We start from the raw sequence: 20,097 nt of genomic DNA, 5'->3' as shown, positions 1-20,097 counted from the left end.
CTTGGACTCGTTTTTGGTATTGGAAGTGCACTTTGGAGCGAGGTGAGTCTCCTTTCTAACCATGTAAGAGGGAATTGTCCCCATAGGTGTAATAATTGAATTAATTGCCATTCTATGCGGGGGCTACGTACGCACTAGGTGACAAGAGTCCGTGCGTAGAGACTATTATGTTAAGTCTGGGTAGTCTAGGACCCATAAGCATGCTCTACGTGATATTCTTGTAACTTGATGATAAATTCGGATATGTATAAGCTATTTTGATTAAGGTAAATGAGACTAGTAAAGGAACCTTATCCTGTTCGGTCTTTTAAAAGATAATGTTTGGTATTCCCGTGAATAACTACTCCTCAGATATATATTATCGTTGCTTGTTGATGAGCTTATTTATATTTGACCGCGTCGCACGGGTAATTCGCGAGCAGGGTAATAGATGCATCTATGGTTCGAGCCGTTCGACCCTCGGCAGCACACAATTTACTTTTATGTTGGATCGGGCCATACGTCCCACGGTGTTACTTGCGCATATTTGCTTAGCAATTTCTCTGAGGACTGCATTTCATATCTTCTTTAAATATAGGTGAATATCCATGATAATACTTGGGAAAGAACTGTTATTCCATGATTGTTAAATGCTAATGACTTGTACTATCCATGCTTATTATAAATTCTTCTCACATTATTTGACCCTAGTAAGTATCAAGTCGACCCCTCGTCTCTACTTCATCGAGATTAGACGGGATACTTACTGGGTACATATTGTTTATGTACTCATACTACACTTCTGTACTTAATTGTACAGGGTCTGAGGCAGGTGTATCTGGCTATCACTCTGGTACGCATCTTTGAGCGGACTCGAGACTTCGACGGTGAGATGCTTCCCTTCCATGCCGTTCAGCAGCCTGAAGAAGTCTTTTTTATGTATTTTTTGCCGTCTATTCTATGTCGGACAGTAGGATAGTGTGACTCTTTTGTATATTCTACTAGTTGCCCACTGCTTGTAATACCAGGTCTTGGCACACACATTAGTAGACTGTATTATTTTGGGGTGGTATGATTATCATGATCTTATTAATCGTTTCTGATTTTATTCCAACTTAAAGAATTATTTCAACTATTTCGGGGTAAAGGTAAATGAAAGTTTAGTTAGTATTTTCCGCGTTGGATTGCCTAGCAATGGTGTTGGGCGCCATCATGACCTGTTATGGAATCGGGTCGTGACAACATGGTATCAGAGCAGTAGGTTCACGTAGGTCTCACAAGTCATTGGCAAACCTAATAGAGTCTTGTAGATCAGTACGGAGACGTCTGTATTTATCTTCGAGAGGCTATAGGGTATTAGGAAGAACTACTCTTTATTTATTCCTATCGTGCAGTGGTTGGTATACTAAATTTCTCTCTTCTATTCTCTCACAGATGGTGAGGACACGCACGGCTGATGTTCCAAACCCGGGCGGAGCTGCTTCCCCCGTTGCTCGAGGCCGAGGCAGAGGCTGGGGGAGGGCACCGGCCCATGGTAGGGGATGGGGGCGTCCCAGAGTTATTCCAGTAGTACCACCAGCAGATCCTGCGAGAGAGCCTATTATCGAGGAGCAGGGCGAGGTGCTCGTAGCTGAGCCCACCTCGGCAGAATTTATGACAGTACCGGGATTTCAGGAGGTTATAGGCCGTATGCTTCGGTTCATGGATTCTATGACTCAAGCTGGTTTATTTCCAGCAGGCCCAGCTACCTCACAGGTAGGAGGGGGAGCACAGACCCCTATTGCTCAGGCTCCTGGACATGCAACTTTAGTGTATCAGACTCCGGGTGCACTACCCGCAGATGTGGCCCATCCAGTTGCTGTAGTGGCGACCCAGCTCAGGCCAGCTGTGGACGGTGATCCGCAGAAGTTATTGGATAGATGGACTAGGCTTCACCCTCCTATCTTCGGGGGTGAGCGACATGAGGATGCCTAGGACTTCATCGACAGGTGAAGGGACAGACTGCACAATATGAGGATATTGGAGTCACATGGAGTTGACTTCACTACTTTTCTGCTGGAGGACAAGGCCCGTAGATGGTGGCAGTCCTATGTTCTTGGCAGGCCAACAGGTTCTCCTCCCCTTACCTGGGGTCAGTTCACCCAGTTGTTCTTGGATAGATATATTCCACCCTTTGAGAGGGAAGATCTGCGGCACCATTTTCAGCATCTCGAGCAGGGTCAGATGTCTNTACACGTTATTAGTTTTCCCGTCGGTCGGTTAGAGATGCTTCGGTATTATTTGACCTAGGGTCTACTTATTCATATGTATCATCTCTGTTTGCTCGTTTCCTGGTTATTTCTCCTGAGCCTTTGGGCACTCCTGTTCATGTGTCTAGTCCTGTGGGTGATTTTGTGGTTTTGGATTGAATCTACCGGTCCTGTGTGGTCACATTCTGTGGTTTCGAGACTAGAGAAGATCTCATGTTGCTTGATATGATCGATTTTGAGGTTATCCTGGGCATGGACTGGTTATCTCTATATCACTCCATCCTAGATGCCATGCCAAGACTGTTTCACTAGTGATGCCAGGGTTGCCGAGATTGGAGTGGAAGGGTTCCACAGTCGATGCACCTAGTCGGGTTATTTCTTTCCTGAAGGATCGGCATATGGTCGAGAAGGGGTGTTTGGCTTATCTAGCTTATGTTCGGGACACCACCGCAGAGTCTCCGACGATTGATTCAGTTCTAGTAGTTCAGGAGTTCGCCGATGTGTTTCCCTCTGATCTTCTTGGCATGCCACCGGATCGTGATATTGATTTCTGTACTGATTTAGCTCCAGGCACCCAGCCTATATCTATTCTGCCGTACCGTATGGCTCCTAAGGAGTTGAAGGAGTTGAAGGAGCAGCTTTAGGAGTTGTTGGCGAAAGGGTTTGTTAGGCCCAGTGTATCGCCTTGGGGTGTACCAGTGTTATTCGAGAAGAAGAAGGATGGGACTATGCGGATGTGCATTAATTACCGCTAGTTGAACAAAGTCACCATCAAGAACAAGTATCTGTTTCCTCGTATCGATGATTTGTTCGACCAGTTGCAGGGTGCTAGGGTGTTCTCTAAGATAGGCTTGAGGTTAGGGTATCATCAGCTGAGGATTTGGGACTTGGATGTTCCGAAGACTGCATTCCGGACTAGATATGGCCATTATGAGTTTTTGGTGATGTCCTTTGGCTTACTAATGCCCCAGCAGCATTCATGGATTTGATGAACAGGGTGTTCATGCCTTATATTGATTCATTTGTTATTGTCTTCATTGACGACATCTTGATGTATTCTCGCAGCCTGGGAGAGCACGAGCAGCATTTGAGAGTAGTGCTTCAGACCTTGCGGGAACATAAGCTATATGCTAAGTTCTCCAAGTGTGAGTTTTGGCTAGAATCAGTGGCATTCTTGGGACATATTGTGTCAGGAGAGGGTATTAAGGTGGATCCCAAGATTATTGAAGCAGTTCAGAGTTGGCCACGTCCTACCTCAGTGACCGAGATCAGGAGCTTCCTGGGGTTAGCAGGTTATTACAGGCAATTCATGCAGGGCTTTTCATCTATTGAATCACCATTGACTAGATTGACCCAGAAGGGTGCCCCTTTCCGTTGGTTTGATGATTCTGAGGAGAGCTTTCAGAAGCTAAAGACAGCTTTACGGTATATTGCGACGCTTCATGCGTTGGCTTGGGATGTGTATTGATGCAGGAGGGGCGAGTTATTGCATATGCTTCGCGTCAGCTGAAGGTTCATGAGAAGAATTATCATGTGCACGATCTAGAGTTGGCCGTGATTGTTCATGATCTTAAGATATTGAGGCATTATCTGTATGGAGTGTCATGTGAGGTTTATACCGTTCATCGTAGCTTACAACATTTATTCAAGCAGAGGGATCTTAATTCGAGGCAGCGCAGGTGGCTTGAGTTACTAAAGGATTACGACATCACCATTCTTTATCATCCGGGCAAGGCAAGTATGGTCGCGGATGCCTTGAGCAGAAAGGCGGAGAGTATGGGTAGCTTGGCATTCATTCCAGCAGCAGAGAGGCCACTAGCTTTGGACATTTATTCCTTGGCTAACAGGCTTGTGGGGTTGGACATTTCGGAGCACAGCCGAGTTCTTGCGTGTGTAGTTTCTCAGTCTTTATTATCGGGGCAGATCAAGGCCCGGCAGTTTGATGATCCATATTTGGCGGTTCTTAGGGAGACGGTGCTTCAGGGAGGTACCAAGGAGGTTTCCATTGGCGAGGATGGTGTTTTGCGACTCCAGGGTCGGTTATGTGTCCCAAATGTTGATGGTCTGAGGGAGAGGATCCTAGAGGAGGCACACAGTTCGCGATATTCTATTCACCTAGGAGCTACGAAGATGTATCGACTTGAGGCAACATTTTTGGTGGCGGAGGATGAAGAAAGACATAGTAGAGTATGTGGCTAAGTGTTTGAATTGTCAGCAGGTCAAGTATGAACACCAAAGGCCAGGTGGCCTACTTCAGCAGATGCCTATACCAGAGTGGAAGTGGGAGCGCATCACCATGGATTTCGTAGTTGGGTTACCGCGGACCTTGCGGAAGTTTGATTCAGTGTGGGTCATTGTTGATAGGTTGACCAAGTCGGCTCACTTCATTCCAGTGGCGACTACTTATACAGTAGAGAGGTATGCTCAAATATATATTTGGGAGATAGTCCGGTTGCACAGTGTGCCTGTTTCAATANGATATCCCCATTTATTCAGCAGCTCAGGTACCTTTCTATGTCCGTTCGAGGACGAACGTTTGTTTAAGAGGTGGAGAATGTAACGACCCGCCTGGTCGTTTTGCCTTTTAGAACCCCGTTCCCTTAAATAAAACTTCCCGTGCTTGCTTTAGCTAATTTACGACTTGCAGGGACGGTTGGTTCGGGATTTGGAAGAGTTTTGAGTGAAATATGCCCAGTTGATTCCTTAGGATTTTTTTAAAAGACTAAGTTTGACTTTGGTCAATATTTTGAGCAAACGGACCCGGATTTGTGATTTGACGGTCCCGGAGGGTCCGTAGGAAAATATGGGACCTGGGCGTATGCCCGGAATCGAATTCCGAGGTTCCTAGCCCGAGTAATGAATTTTGTTAGAAATTGTTAATCTGAAGTTTTAAGGATTTAAAGAAAACTAATTAATGATCGATTTCATAGGTATCGGGCTCGTATGTTGGTTCCGAAGCCCGGTACAAGTCCAAAATATCATTTAAGACTTGCCTGTAAAATTTGGTGTCAATCCGAGTAGTTTAAGGGCGTTTTGGCCCGTTGGAGGAAAATTAAGAACTTGAAGTTCATAAGTTTGATTCATTTGGTTTTAGGGGGTGATTTCTAGATTTAGTGTTGTTTCGGGTGTTCCGAAGGTTCGAGTAGGTCCGTCTCGTGATATCAGACTTGTCGGTATGTTCGGGCGGGGCCCGGGTGCCCCGAGTGTCGATCAAACGAGGCTCGAGTGAAGTGCAAAATTTTGCAAGGAGCTGAAGCTGCTGCTTCTGTCATAACCGCACCTGCGGTTGTTGGACCGCAGGTGCGGACCGCAGATGCGGTCCTCCCATTGCAGAAGCAGCCCAGGGCAGACCAGGCTAGGAACCGCAGATGCGGCCAGGAGACCGCAAATGCGGTCCCGGCTCTTTGGCCCATTTTCAAAGATGCGGCCCATTTCTCGCGTATGCGGGACCGCAGATGCAGTCCCCTGACCGCAGATGCGAAAATCACTGAAGCAGTGAGGTTCATTTAATACGGGTTCTAAGTCATTTATGTCACTTTTCCCCCCTTCCATTGGCGATTTTAGAGCTTTTGAGAGATGATCTTCACCTAACATCTTGAGGTAAGTGTGTTCTACCTATTTCTAGTTTAATATCATTATCTTAGGTAGATTAAACACTAGTATTAAGGTAAAATCATGGGGTTAGAGCAAAAACCTAGGGTTTTAATAAAAGTTAGATTTAACCACGAAATTTGTTATGGAATGAATTAGAAATAATATATTATTGATCCTTAGGTTGTAGAGAACAACTTCCTTCGAAAAATCTCGAAATCCGGGCACGTGGGCGCGGGGTTCGATTTTAGGAAACTTGTGTTAATGGTTGGGAAATTGCTTAAATAGCTAGAATTCGATCTTGTGAGTCTATATTGACTAGTTCTTACTTCATATAACTAGTTTGGGATCGTTCGGCTCCGAATTGAGGGCTTGGACTCGTTTTTGGTATTGGAAGTGCACTTTGGAGCGAGGTGAGTCTCCTTTCTAACCTTGTAAGAGGGAATTGTCCCCATAGGTGTAATAATTGAATTAATTGCGATTCTATGCGGGGACTACGTACGCACTAGGTGACGAGAGTCCGTGCGTAGCAATTATTATGTTAAGTCCGGGTAGTCTAGGACCCATAAGCATGCTCTACGTGATATTCTTGTAACTTGATGATATTCGGATTCGTATAAGCTATTTTGATTAAGGTAAATGAGACTAGTGAAGGAACCTTATCCTGTTCGGTCTTTTGAAAGAGAATGTTTGGTATTCCCGTGAATAACTATTCCTCAGATATATATTATCGTTGCTTGTTGATGAGCTTATTTATATTTGACCGCGTCGCACGGGTGATTCGTGAGCGGGGTAATAGATGCATCTATGGTTCGAGCCATTCGACCCTCGACAGTGCACAATTTACTGTTGGATCGGGCCGTACGTCCCACGGTGTTACTTGCGCATGTTTGCTTAGCAATTTCTCTGAGGACTGAATTTTATATCTGCTTGAAATATAGGTGAATATCCATGATAATACTTGGGAAAGAACTGTTATTCCATGATTATTAAATGCTAATGACTTGTACTATCCATGCTTATTATAAATTCTTCTCACATTATTTGGCCTTAGTAAGTATCAAGTCGACCTCTCGTCTCTACTTCTTCGAGATTAGACGGGATACTTACTGGGTACATATTGTTTATGTACTCATACTACACTTCTGTACTTAATTGTACAGGGTCTGAGGCAGGTGTATCTGGCTATCAGTCTGGTGCGCATCTCTGAGCGGACTCGAGACTTCGACGGTGAGGTGCTTCCCTTCCATGCCGTTCAGCAGCCTGAAGAAGTCTTTCTTATGTATTTTTTGCTGTCTATTCTGTTTTGCACAGTAGGATAGTGTGATTCTTTTGTATATTCTACTAGTTGCCCACTGCTTGTGACACCAGGTCTTGGCACACATATTAGTAGACTGTATTATTTTGGGGTAGTATGATTATCATGATCTTATTAATCGTTTCTGATTTTATTCCAACTTAAAGAATTATTTCAACTATTTCGGGGTAAAGTTAAATGAAAGTTTAGTTAGTATTTTCCGCGTTGGCTTGCCCAGCAATGGTGTTGGGTGCCATCATGACCTGTTATGGAAATGGGTCGTGACAACAAATCAATATCTTGTTGTACATTGCTATACAAAATCATATCAAATGTGCTTACTAAGAGGCTGCAAAAAGTTATGGACTGGATAGTGAATGAAAATCAGTCTGCATTTGTTCCTAGTAGATTGATTAATGACAACATTGTCTTGAGCCATGAATTGGTCAAAGGATATGGTAGGAAGGTAGTGTCACCAAAATACATACTAAAAATAGACATGAATAAAGCTTATGACTCACTAGAATGAGATTACCTGAAGCAGATTTTAGTATGCCTAAAATTTCCGGCTAAATGTATAGAGTAGATCATGAGATGTATCAGGATTGTGTCATATTCCATAATAATCAATGGACATCCAACTGCTCCTTTCCCAACGAAGAAAGGATTGAGGCAAGGAGATCCCCTCTCAACTTTCTTATTTGTTCTTGCAATGGAATACCTCACAAGGCTCTTGAAGCAGCTAAGGAAGAACCCCGACTTCAACTATCACCCAAAATGCTCTAAGATAAACATTGTACAATTAAGCTTTGCTGACGATCTCCTTTTGTTCTGCAGAGAAGACACAATCTCAGTACAGATGTTGTAAGCTTATTTTCAGGAGTTTTCTCGAGCATTTGGATTGGTGGCTAATGCAGAAAAAAAGTTCCATATACTTTGGAGGAGTAAGTAGTGAAACTCAACAACAGATATTACACCTGCTAAGCTTCTCGCAAGGCTCACTTCCTATCAAATACTTAGGGGTACCCCTCAGCACTAAATGAGTATCAATAGCACAATGCAAACATCTGATTGATAAGATGCTAGGGAGGATTCAATCATGGACTACAAGGTTCCTATCGTATGTTGGGAGAGTCCAATTGATCAAGAGTATTCTGCTCTCTATCCAAGTCTACTGGTCTCAGATATTTGCCCTACCAAAGAAGATCACTGATCTGATTGAATCTACGTGTAGAAGATTTTTGTGGACACGAGGTGTAAAGCTATAAAAAAGGCATTGATTGCAGGGGATAAACTGTGTTTTCCTAGATCGGCAGGACGTCTTAACATTCTTAATGTGATCGTATGGAACAAGGCAGTTATATGTAAACTCTTGTGGAACTTATGTAAGAAGAAAGACAAGATGTGGGTGCAATGGGTTCATATTTACTATGGAAAACAAGGCACATTGTGGGGAGCACAACCAAAGCAGGCCTTCTGGATAGTACAAAAGATCCTGAAGGCAGGAAAATATTTTGAGGCACCCGGTTGGACAGAGGAAGAGGTACAAAGAATTGAAAAGTTTTCCATTAAAGATATATACTTGAAATTAAGGGGAGTATTTCAGAAGGTCAACTGGAGAAGGTTAGTATGCAACAATGATTCGCCTCCAAAGTGAATTTTCAGTCTGTATCTGGCATCTTGAGGCAGGCTGCTTACCAAGGAAAGGCTAGCAAAATGGGGATGCCTGGATGATATGAGTTGCTCTTTATGTGATGCTACAGTAGAGAACACTGATCATTTATTTTTCAACTGTACTTTTTTTGCACAAGTTCGGAGAGCACTTTTACAATGGCAAGACATACGAAGACAACCTAAGAGCTGGCGCCAAGAGATAGAATGGGCAATCACACATTATAGGGGAAAGAATGCAGCAGCTAAAGTCTACAGAATGAGCCTAGTAGGATCCATCTAACACATATGGCATGAGAGAAATCTGAGAATCTTTCAAGCTAAAAGTAGAAATGCAGTAGCGTTGATTAGAGCTATTGTTCAAGAAGTACATTGTATAGGAGAATTGAAGCAGAAGTTAGCGAGACGATTGCAAGAGTTAGATTACTATCTGTGTGTTTAACTGATGTATCCTAGTACGTATTTGAGCTATTCCTGATAGTTACGGTAGGGAAGTGAAGTCGATACACTTGGGATTGTATGTCCAGTGTGCGTTCGCTATATTTTTCTTCTGATCGTAAATATTATTTTGTAAATAAAATCTTTACTTACAAAAAGAAAAAGATTTCATATGCTTTATTTATATATCTCATGCGTTATTTTTTACATATTTCTTATATGATTTATGGTCGTATAACTAAAATAACATTTATAATGGACTTCAAAACAAATCATCCTTAAAAATTTCATCCATCTTAAATTTAATTAAGAAGGATTGTACGCTATACTCATTCTCTACTCTGTTAAAATCTATTTAAATGACATCATAATTAAACTGTTTTTACCCTGATCATAAATTGACGATACCATTCATTTCTCTTTGTTCGGGTTCGAAACATGTCATGATATACAAAGCTCACACAAGAAGAATTGTACAAGATATATATTCACTAAGATCCAAAAAATTGGAACTATAGTATTGATCTTCCTGTGACGAAGGAAGGGAGACATCCACAAGTACCACATGTGAAGCAAAGTGCCCGCACTCGTGTGATGGTAAGAAAAAGTTTGTTAGACCAAACATTGTCAATTGTTCATTGTCATATATTGCACGAAAACGATGGAATTCTTAGACATCCGACCAACTGTCGTGGATAGTATCTTTCTGAAGATTGCCTCTAAAATCTATGTCAGATTAAACCACTTCTCAATGCTACTAAAAAAAAAATTCAATCGCATCTTTGCATAGATCTTACTGATGCAAAACTATAATAGCTACTGTATAATTGAAGACCAGAGAAGTTTATACTAGTAGTAAAAGAATGTGTTGGGCGAAGAGATTCCTTACACAATGTTAGAATTTATTAATTAATTCAGCAATGGGAGCATTATTATAGGAAAGTGTAAAAGAGCAAAGAATATGGCATGTCAGAAAATATTATAATATGGATTTTTGGTGACATTGGAAGAAGAGGAGTTTTGGAGTTTGGGACATGGGCATGTGAGAGATTTTAGAGGAAAAATTAAAACGAAAGACGTTTTGGATAAGAGAAAAAGGATGTGGTCACAGTTTTGTCCATAAGGTGAAGGGGGGATGCCCATTTTTTTTGATTGGACTACTCCACTGCATGGTTCAAAAAACTCTTGGCGTAAATTGTTTGGAACTTTAGTTTGTTGAGGTTTCATTTAATCAAATTCTAGAGTTACACTTAACTAACTTTAATTTATTCTTATTCGGAAATACAACAATTCAATTAGATGCTGCTACCTAGACGTGGTGTTTGTCCCTCGAAGGCATAGTAATAGTTGTTTGCTGGGTTAGTTTTGCTCGGACTTGTGTTGTTTTATTGACACTACAAATCTAATCTATATAATTTTGTATCTTTTCTGGTGGGTATCCTTAATTCTCTCATCTCTTGAACCTATTCGTTGCAGACTCAAAACCAAAATGACCCCCCTAATTTTTTTGGGTTATAAGACACATTAAATTGGAATCTAAGTCTCCAGCCTGAAATTCTTTCTTTATTTTATCTTATCAAATTTTTAGTTTGTGATCATCAGCAGCCAAATATAATTATATAAAATAGGTCGCTTGAACTATAATATGTATGAATGATCTTTTATAATTCATAGGAGATCTTGATCTTTTATTTATCGTTGTTGCATTAACCGATGGAAAGCATTTATGTCTTTACAATATTTTTCTTATCAAAATGGCTACAGAAGTTTATTAAGGTTCAAATCTAATTTGAATCTTGAGAGCAAAAAGTGATACTAAATCACTACTTTCTCCGTTTTATATTATCAGTCGTGGTTATTAAAAATAGTTATTTCAAATATTTGTCATTTTAGAAGTTTAAGACAAAATGAATTATTTTTCCCTTTTTTACCCTTAGTAATAATTGTTCTTTAAGATGGAGATAACTCATAAATAAAATAAATATTTAATGAAAAGAAATTTTATCTTAAGAAATAAAAAAGTAAAATAGTCTAATCTCTTTTTTAATTAATATTTTTTAAGGGGCGTATAAAAGAGAAACATAATAAATAATTTGAGAGAGGATGAGTAATAAATAGTTTGTCGCATTGAATAGCTCCGTACATAATGGTTACTAAATTAAAAGATGATAAGTTTAATATTTACAATCCATTAGTTAATAAGAATTCTCTCAAACTTTTAGAAAAGATTGCTACTAAGTTTTCTCATTGGGAGATGTTGGTTGACCATTCACATTTAACGTGGAAACTACGCTGGAATGGTTCTTTCTACCAAGTCTTTTGTGTATAAATTGCAAAAGCGAGGCAAAGTCTAATTATCTAAAAGAAACGCAGTCCTAATTCCAATGTTTTAAGCCATGAGTGACCCATGTGCCACCCACATTATGGTCCAGTCCTTATTTCATACTAACAAATTTTACTGACTTGAAATTTACTTTGATGTAACATTGTTCCCATCAATCAACACTCCAACTATTTTATATAGTTTTGTTTATGACATTCGTGTGACCAAATTCGCAATCTTATATCTCTCGTTTTAAAAGGTAGCACTTAATAAACACTCAACTAATTAAAAACTAAAATAAATTTGAAATAAAAGTAATTAATGCCTTTTTATTTGTTTTTAAAAGAAGTAAATATAATTAAACAAGGTCAATTTATTTAAACCACTAATATTTGAGACGGAGGGTTTGGCGGTGGGTGGGTGGGGGGGGGGGGCAATTAATCAACCAATTATGCTTTAATTTTAAAATTACTTTGGTTGAACTATGTGTATTAGTACTTCCTTATAATTATTAAAGTCCGTTTAAGTCTGCTTTGGCATTTAGAGAATTCAGCATAATCAGATTACTTTTGCACTAATCCATAATCTATGTTGAGATTAATTATACTTTGGTAATTCCAAATTGAAGCAGCTCAATAATTATAACTCTAACCTTTACATAGAACAATGTTTCAACCCAACAAAGGTTAACCTATCAGACTTTACGGAGGCTATAGATATAATGTAAGAGAAAATGAGATGGCAAGCAGTGTTATCAAAGTAGGAGAGGGAAATGGAGGGGTGGTTATGTTCTCTATTGCTATAACTAATTAACGATAGGGGTAAAAGAAAGCATTGTTTAATTTGGGAAAGAGTTGGGCAAACAAGAAAGTGAGTAGATTGTGTCAGATTGGCGTGCGTAATAGTGTAGCCAATACTAAGAGGAGAGAAGAAAGGGATATATGTAATTAGAGATTGGAGGAGGATGTTTCTTAACACCTTTATTTGCTCAAAAAAGAAGCCACTCCCCACTTTCCCGTTTCAGCCTGATACACACTTAAAAATACAGCTTGCTATTTTGTAGAGGAGTAATTAGTTAGTCTTCTGTACTGGGATTTCTGAGAAATAGTGGTGGTGGGGACGCAAAATCAAATCTCAAGTGTTTGGAAACATTCTTTAGATTGGCTTTTTGTGAATACACGGTGTTGCTTTGGTGGCTGGCAAAGATTTAGCGACAACTCATCTTTTTATTGGTTGGTTTTTGTGTTCTTGTTCCTTCATCTTTTCTCTGATTGCTCATAGTGGTTTGCAGCCTTTGGAATTTCTTCTTGGCTTTGTCCCTCAAAATTGTTCTTCTACTTCCTCTTGTGCTTTTATACTGTATTTGCGCTCTTTCTGTACCTCAGTTTGATTGATTTACCTTTACTTCCCATGAAATTTCGTAGCTTTTGCGGTGAGTCTTGGAAATTAATCACTCAAATAAAAAAAAATAAAAAAAAATCCCCTCTTTCTTCTTTGTCTGAAAATGCACGTTGAATTGGATTATTTTTGGTGTTCTCTCTTAAAGTTCTGATTTTTGCTTGGCATTGCACTTGGGTTTGTCAATCAACTTAGCTTGCTTAGATCCGGGTTTCTGGATAATTTCTTGCTTTTTGAGGGGAAAGTATGGCTTTGGGGCAGTGTGGGACAAGAGTCTTTTGTAATTGTAATTGTATTGGTGGTTTTCTTTTGGCATATTTTCAGTTTGATTTGTGTGTGTCAAGTTATATGTTCAATGTGATGCTCTGTTTTAGGCAATTTTGCTTTGTTTACCCTTCCAGTTCAGAACACATTTTTGGGTACTTGTGCATGTTTGTTCATATATATGCAACACTTGAAAACCATATTGATACTTGTTGTCTAAAATTTTGTTATGTTCTTGAAAACATACCAAGATGATGTTTCTTTGTTATTACAGGTCCTTCAACATCATTGGTGAAAGAGGAGCATTGAATAGAGGAATGTGGATTCTGGTGTTTGCTTTTTCAGAGAAAGCACGGGAAGTTGTTTAAATATTTATATATTAGCACCAGGAGTGAAGGGATAAACAATTAGAGGAAGGGCGGTGGTCTCAGTGGTGAGCATGTGGCATTAACACTGGTTTTGAGAGCTCAAATTTTGCATTTTTTGAGGTATTGAGTCGGTTGGTCAAATATCTTGGACTGGCCTTTTGTGGTTGAGTTTACAACTAGAATCAGTAAACAAGCCAACTCTCTTCCTTCTTGAAACCTTGTGAAGTTTGGAAATATAGCACTTTTGGTTTAGATACTTTGAACACCAAGATGAAGTTTATGAAACTTGGATCCAAGCCTGATCAGTTTCAGACAGAAGGAGATAATATCAGGTCAATAATTCATCCATCTTTGTGAAATTTAGTTTATTTTCCTTCCCACCATTCCCCACCTTCCTTTTCCCGTTATTCCAATTAGGTATTCCTTTTGTTCTTATATGTCTTATTTTCCGGATGATATACTCTTATATATTTGTTGTCCTATGCCTGTTTGAATCTGTTGACTTTGTTCATGCTTGGATTTCCTCTCATATAATTATTACATAAAGTGAAGGGGAGCTTTGGCTTAACTGGTAAAGTTGTTGCCATGTGACCAGTACGTTGCGCGTTCGAGCCGTAGAAAAAGCCTCTGGTAGAAATGCAGGTAGTACAATAGACCCTTTTGGTCCGGTCATTCCCCTGACCCCACGCATAACGGGAGCTTAGTGCACCGGGCTGCCCTTTTTATAGTTATTACATAAAGCGCATAAAAGGAAAACGGTATACTTATTGCCTTTTCCGAAAGCTCTTCCTGGAAATGTCCAATCACTTCTTTATTCTCGAGCATTTATTCACAAGAGGTGGATGGGCATGGATTATTAGTTAGGCAGCTATATTCTTGTGCAGAAAATGGTTGAGAAAAAGTGAAGGTCGGCTTTAGAACAAACAATTCTCTTAGTTGCACCAGGATTTACTTGCCTCAAGCACTTAGTTTTGATTCCCTTCTTCTCAAAAATATCACAGACGCATGTGCAAAGTAAGATGAGACTTTGAGACCTTCCCTGTGCGTAATTTCTACTCTATTTCCTGCCAACCTAATCTTTAAGTGCTACCAAAATCACTGTGTTGGTGTGGGCTCTTTTCTTTTATAGCTTATTAGGTATCTCAAAAGCTCGTCTGCTTCACCATTTTCAGGTAGTTGCCAAAAATAGTACAAACGGGAATGTTATATTTTACTTTAAACTAGGATAAAATAGACCAGAAACTACCCTGTGACATGTATAACATCATTTTCTCACTCAAAACCGTATCATGAAATAGAAACTGTAGAATTACTTTAGAGAAAACGGAGTAGAGAGTACATACTCTTCTTTTTGCGCATATGTGAACTAGAATTGAAAAGGTTTCCTCATAACATAGCGCCAAAAGAAAATCCTCCCAGGACACAGTCGAGATATAATGAATGTTACATTGCCAACCATCTATCTTAGTTCATTTCCAGATGAGTAGCTTATTGAGCCGAGGAATTTCTTCTTCCAACATTAATCAGGTTTGAATGAAATTTCCTCTAGGAAGGGAAATATTCACCATTTTTACATGAGAGCTCTCCCCCCCCCTCCCCCCCAAACCAACCAACCAACCAAACTGAAACTTATAAACAAGGGAAAACCTTACTACAAGCACTTAAAATCATATACCAATTACACTGCATTGGCAAAAGCTAGCCTTTCGGCAACAAATGGTCTCAGATTGTCCTTTATTAAGCCAGGAAAATGTATCCTCTCTCTCTCTCTCTCTCTCTCTCTCTCTCTCTCTCTCTCTCTCTCAGTAAAACCACCCAGGTGTACCATGAATGAATTTTATTAATAAGTACCTTAAAAAGATAAATACAAGTAAGGGGGCTAGACCTTACCTTACTAATCCACATGAGGGGTGTATCATCTCAATTTCTTACTTCTAGTTTTTTTGGTTGATACATAACACACTGGCTATGTGCATATTGTTTGATTTTACATTGTTTGAAATGGTTTCATCTGGAACATGATGTATAAGCTTCGTATGCAGGTATGTAGCAACCGAATTGGCAACTGATATGGTCATTAATGTTGGAGATGTAAAATTTTATGTCCACAAGGTATGTTCTCCATCTTAGGGCTATATTTGTCACTCTTTTCTTGGCGTGTTTAACGTATAAAATTTTGAAGTACATGTTTTAGATACTTTTAGACCTGATATTCCAGAAATACTACCCTAAGATCTATTAGTTGTCCATTGACATTGACATGTCGACGCCAGTTATCAGCGTGGTTAAAACATAAAATTTAATTTACGGTGTCACTTTCAGCATGCATCAGCCAGACATTGCATTCAAAGGGATAACGTTTCTTAATTCCATCTTGTTATTGCTGAATGTTCAGAAGATAGCCTAGCAAGGGAATACTCTCAATGAGAGTTAGCCTAATCCTTCATTATACCAATAGTTCACATGCTGATACTTGCAGACAATACTCATTTCCCTGTTGTTGCCTGCTTACTATCTTATCCATCCGATACGTTACCTGTTAATACTAACAGGAGTGTACTTTCTCCAGTTCCCACTTCTGTCCAAGAGTGGTCGCTTGCAGAAGCTGGCCACACATACAAATGAGGAAAGCAATGATGAAATCAACATCCACGATGTACCTGGTGGACCTGCAGCTTTTGAAATATGTGCAAAGTTCTGTTATGGTATGACAGTAACTCTGAATGCGTACAACGTGGTTGCAGCTCGCTGTGCAGCTGAATATCTGGAAATGTATGAAACTGTAGAGAAGGGTAACCTTATCTACAAGATTGAGGTCTTCCTTACTTCTAGCATCTTCAGGAGCTGGAAAGATTCAATCATTGTTCTCCAAACAACAAAATCTTTTCTTCCCTGGTCCGAGGAATTAAAGATTGTTAGTCATTGTCTAGACTATGTAGCATCTAAAGCTTATATTGACACCTCAAAGGTGGACTGGTCGTATACTTATAATCGTAAAAATCTTCCATCTGAAAATGGAAGTGATCCGCTCTGGAATGGTGTGAAAATGCAACAGTTTGTTCCAAGAGACTGGTGGGTTGAGGACCTTTGTGAACTTCACATTGACATGTATAAACGGGTTATAAAGACAATAAAAACGAAGGGAGGAATGTCTCCAGAAGTAATAGGTGAAGCATTGAAAGCGTATGCATACCGAAGGCTACCGGGATTCAGCAAGGGTACACTACCAGGAAGCGATCCTGTGAAGTATCGGTACTTGGTCGATGCAATTACTTCTCTGTTGCCGACAGAGAAAAATAGTGTTTCTGTTAATTTCTTGATCAGATTGTTACAGACTTCTATCTCTTTGGAATGCGGAGAAACAGTAAGAAGTGAACTGAAGAGGAGGATTGGCTTGCAGCTGGACGAGGCATCGGTAGCTGACCTCCTCCTTCGAGCCCCAGCTAGTGAAACTACTACATACGATATTGACATAGTACATGAGCTTGTTCAACAGTTCCTACTGCAGCAAAGGAGTGGTCAGAGCGATTATACTGAAGATAATGAATTTCAGGAGATGCCCCCTGCATTTGCATCAGATGCTTCCAAGGTTAAGGTGGCAAGGGTGATTGATGGATACCTTGCAGAAGTTTCTCGAGATCCAAATCTACCTTTGCCTAAATTTGTCAATCTTGCTGATATGGTCTCTGGCTTCCCTAGACCTTCCCATGATGGAATTTACCGTGCTATTGACATGTACCTTAAGGTATCCATTTTGCATTTATCTTTTTCAAACATAATGTTTTATAGTTTTTGGTCTTCAGATATTTGAAAAGGAAGCAATTAATGGGTAAAAACCACTCTGTCTGCTCCTTGAGAAGCACCAGAGGCACATTTGTGTGGCTGATTTATCATCATGAGTTCTGAATTATCATTATCTTTTTCGTAGGAACATCCTGATATCACCAAGAGTGAAAGAAAAAGAATTTGTAAACTAATGGACTGCCGAAAGCTATCAGCTGAGGCTTGCATGCATGCTGTGCAGAATGAGCGCCTTCCTTTACGCGTAGTTGTACAAGTGCTGTTCTTCGAGCAAGTCAGAGCAACAACATCGTCTGGTGGTGGCAGCACTCCTGAACTACATGGAGCAATTAAAGCCTTGCTTCCAGGGGAATCCCATGGGAGCTCAAGATCTGCTACGACCAACACAGAAGAGGACTGGGATGCCGTGGCCACAGCTGAGGAGCTTAAAGCTTTGAAAGGGGAGCTTGCTACTCTAAGGTTGAGGGACAAGGAAAGTAGCAATGATAGTAATTTGAAAGACATGAAACTGAGTGCCGAAAAGGTGGCTGGTGGCAAAGCAAAGGGTTTAATCATGTCCAAGAAGATCTTCTCAAAACTGTGGTCCAACAAAGATAGACTAAGTGAGAACAGCAGCTCGGATACATCAGAAAGCCCGGGATCTTCCAATGCTGGGGAATCAAAGTCCACCCCATCAAGAAGTAGGAGGCATTCCCTGTCTTAATATTTCGTTGCAGATTAACCTGTTCCTCATAATTTAATGTACCCCCTGTTGATGCTAGGATTGGGAGAAGTTAAGTCTGCTACTAACCCTTGAAAAGGAAGAGAGAATTCCCCCAAAAATTTTGAGCATTTGAAGAATGCATTTTGCAAGGTAGATGAGCTTGAAACTGAATTGGATCCTCTAGTTTAATAGTTTTTTCATTGTATTCAATTGTTCCCCAAGAGAAATACAGGTCTCCTCCTTTATTTAAGGCTCTCTTTTTACAAGAAGAGAATTGGTTTTAGATATCAAGCACAATATTTCTTCTTCTGGACCATAAAGAAAGAAGTCCTTATTAGCACAGTGGACATGTAATGCAGTTAGTTTTATAAATAATTCCGAACTAGCCTGTTTGGCCAAGCTTTTTCAAAGCCGAAAGTATTTTTTTTTTCAAAAAGAAGTGTTTTTTTTCCCAAAGTTAAGCCATGGTCAATGAAGGAAATAGTTTGATTTACGCATATTTTATGAATTTTAATACGGAATAGCATGGTAACATACTAGGCGAAAACGATATAGAGAAGACGTGAAAAAGAATTAAGGGATACAGCACGAGCTGTTGCACACAACTTACATTTTGAAGTAAGAAATATTATTTGTATAGCCTGAATTACAGGCCAGGAGCGGTTGGACCGATATTTGGGGCCTGGTTCGGGCTTCTGGGCCGATTCTATAGATTGGGATCGTTAGGACTGCGACTGCTTGGGACCGGACCGTAGCGGTCCTGGCGGGCCAAACGGTCAAAATTCAAAAAAAAATCTGCCCGTTGGGGCATTTAAAATCAAGTCTTCAATGATAATTAATTTTCAACAAGTTGTTCGTTAATTCAGTAAACTCGTTCCAACTCTTAAGTTTTAATATTATAGTTTTGTTTGTTTTATTTATTTTGTATTACTTGATTAATTAAGATGGCTTCCTTAAAATACTTTTTGGTAAAAATAAGGGAAAATCCAAGAGTGGCGAATCTAGTGGTCAATCTATAATAAAATTTACAAAGCATTGCCTTAGATATTTTTTTTAACATCTTTTTGTCTCTAATTTCTATTTAATTTTTTTTTTTTAAAATATCCGTTGGGCCCACTTAGCCCGCGGGCCGGGACCGTTTAGCCTGGGACCATGAATTCGTGGGCCCGGCCCCGGGCCGATTCCTACAAAAAGATCATTTGGACCGGGACCATTTGGCCCGTTTAATTTGGGACCGGCCCACTTGGCCTGTTTAGGGCCCCGACCAGCCCACTTGTCACCGTTAAATTAGCCTAACATTAATTACATGAAGCAAAGGTGATTGTCAAGAGATTCAATTAGCATATATAACTATTCCATATTACACAGATCTTAATGAACCATTTTTTTCGTCTTCTACTGTGAGTCTGAAGAAGAATAAAGGATTACTCGTTGTAGGATGTTGGTGGAAATGACACCAGGTAGTCCTCTAAATGATTGCTATTCAAGAATTATTTAGTGCGTCCTGGTTTCAGTTCAATTTTCGGGACAAAAATGTCTTGAATTTTTCTGAAGTTAAAATTTTTAGTTTAAAATTTTAGGACAAAATAAGTATTGGCTAATTTTTAAAGGGGTATTATCGCTTTTAGCCCGCGCCAGAAACTATTTACATCTAGTAACTAAAAAAGTATATAAAATTTGTATAATTTTTGTATATAACATAAAAATTTATATTTTTTTGGCTATTATTTTTATAGTGGCTATACAGTGCCATTTTTTCATTTTTAAATAATATCCTTAAGAATGACTGTTTGTGTACTCACCCCAAAAAGCTATAAATTTGGGGAGCAAAAAACAAAAATATACAAAATTTAAGAAAAATTTCCACAAACTTAGCAGTATTAGGTATTTTACACACAAGGCAACTAAATAATTATATTCCTAGCAGAAAACTTTAAACCATGTCCCTAAAATCATGCACCCACAGTGTTCATTTCCTTAAAAATAAAACCAACAAATGATTGTTAACTTTTATC

General features: G+C 39.6%; 1 protein-coding gene across 2 annotated transcripts; it reads left to right on the top strand.

Annotated features, from left to right (window-relative positions):
* Window positions 1-12,083: 12,083 nt before the first annotated feature.
* Window positions 12,084-18,369, top strand: LOC109217888 (BTB/POZ domain-containing protein NPY3-like). Of its 2 annotated transcripts, none has more exons than XM_019382178.1 (5): window positions 12,084-12,780; window positions 13,485-13,910; window positions 15,621-15,690; window positions 16,148-17,323; window positions 17,507-18,369. In XM_019382178.1, the coding sequence occupies exons 2-5, from the start codon at window positions 13,849-13,851 to the stop codon at window positions 18,080-18,082; spliced, it is 1,884 nt and encodes a 627-aa protein (XP_019237723.1). In that variant the 5' UTR covers window positions 12,084-12,780; window positions 13,485-13,848; the 3' UTR covers window positions 18,083-18,369. The 2 variants fall into 2 exon arrangements, with proteins under 2 accessions (XP_019237723.1, XP_019237724.1); XM_019382179.1 differs by lacking the exon at window positions 12,084-12,780 and adding an exon at window positions 12,797-12,980.
* Window positions 18,370-20,097: the final 1,728 nt, after the last annotated feature.

The sequence above is a fragment of the Nicotiana attenuata genome, unplaced genomic scaffold, assembly GCF_001879085.1.
Source record: "Nicotiana attenuata strain UT unplaced genomic scaffold, NIATTr2, whole genome shotgun sequence".
Classification (NCBI taxonomy): domain Eukaryota; kingdom Viridiplantae; phylum Streptophyta; class Magnoliopsida; order Solanales; family Solanaceae; genus Nicotiana; species Nicotiana attenuata.
The sequence above is the reverse complement of the archived record's forward strand: the minus strand, read 5'-3'. Positions and strand labels throughout refer to the sequence as shown.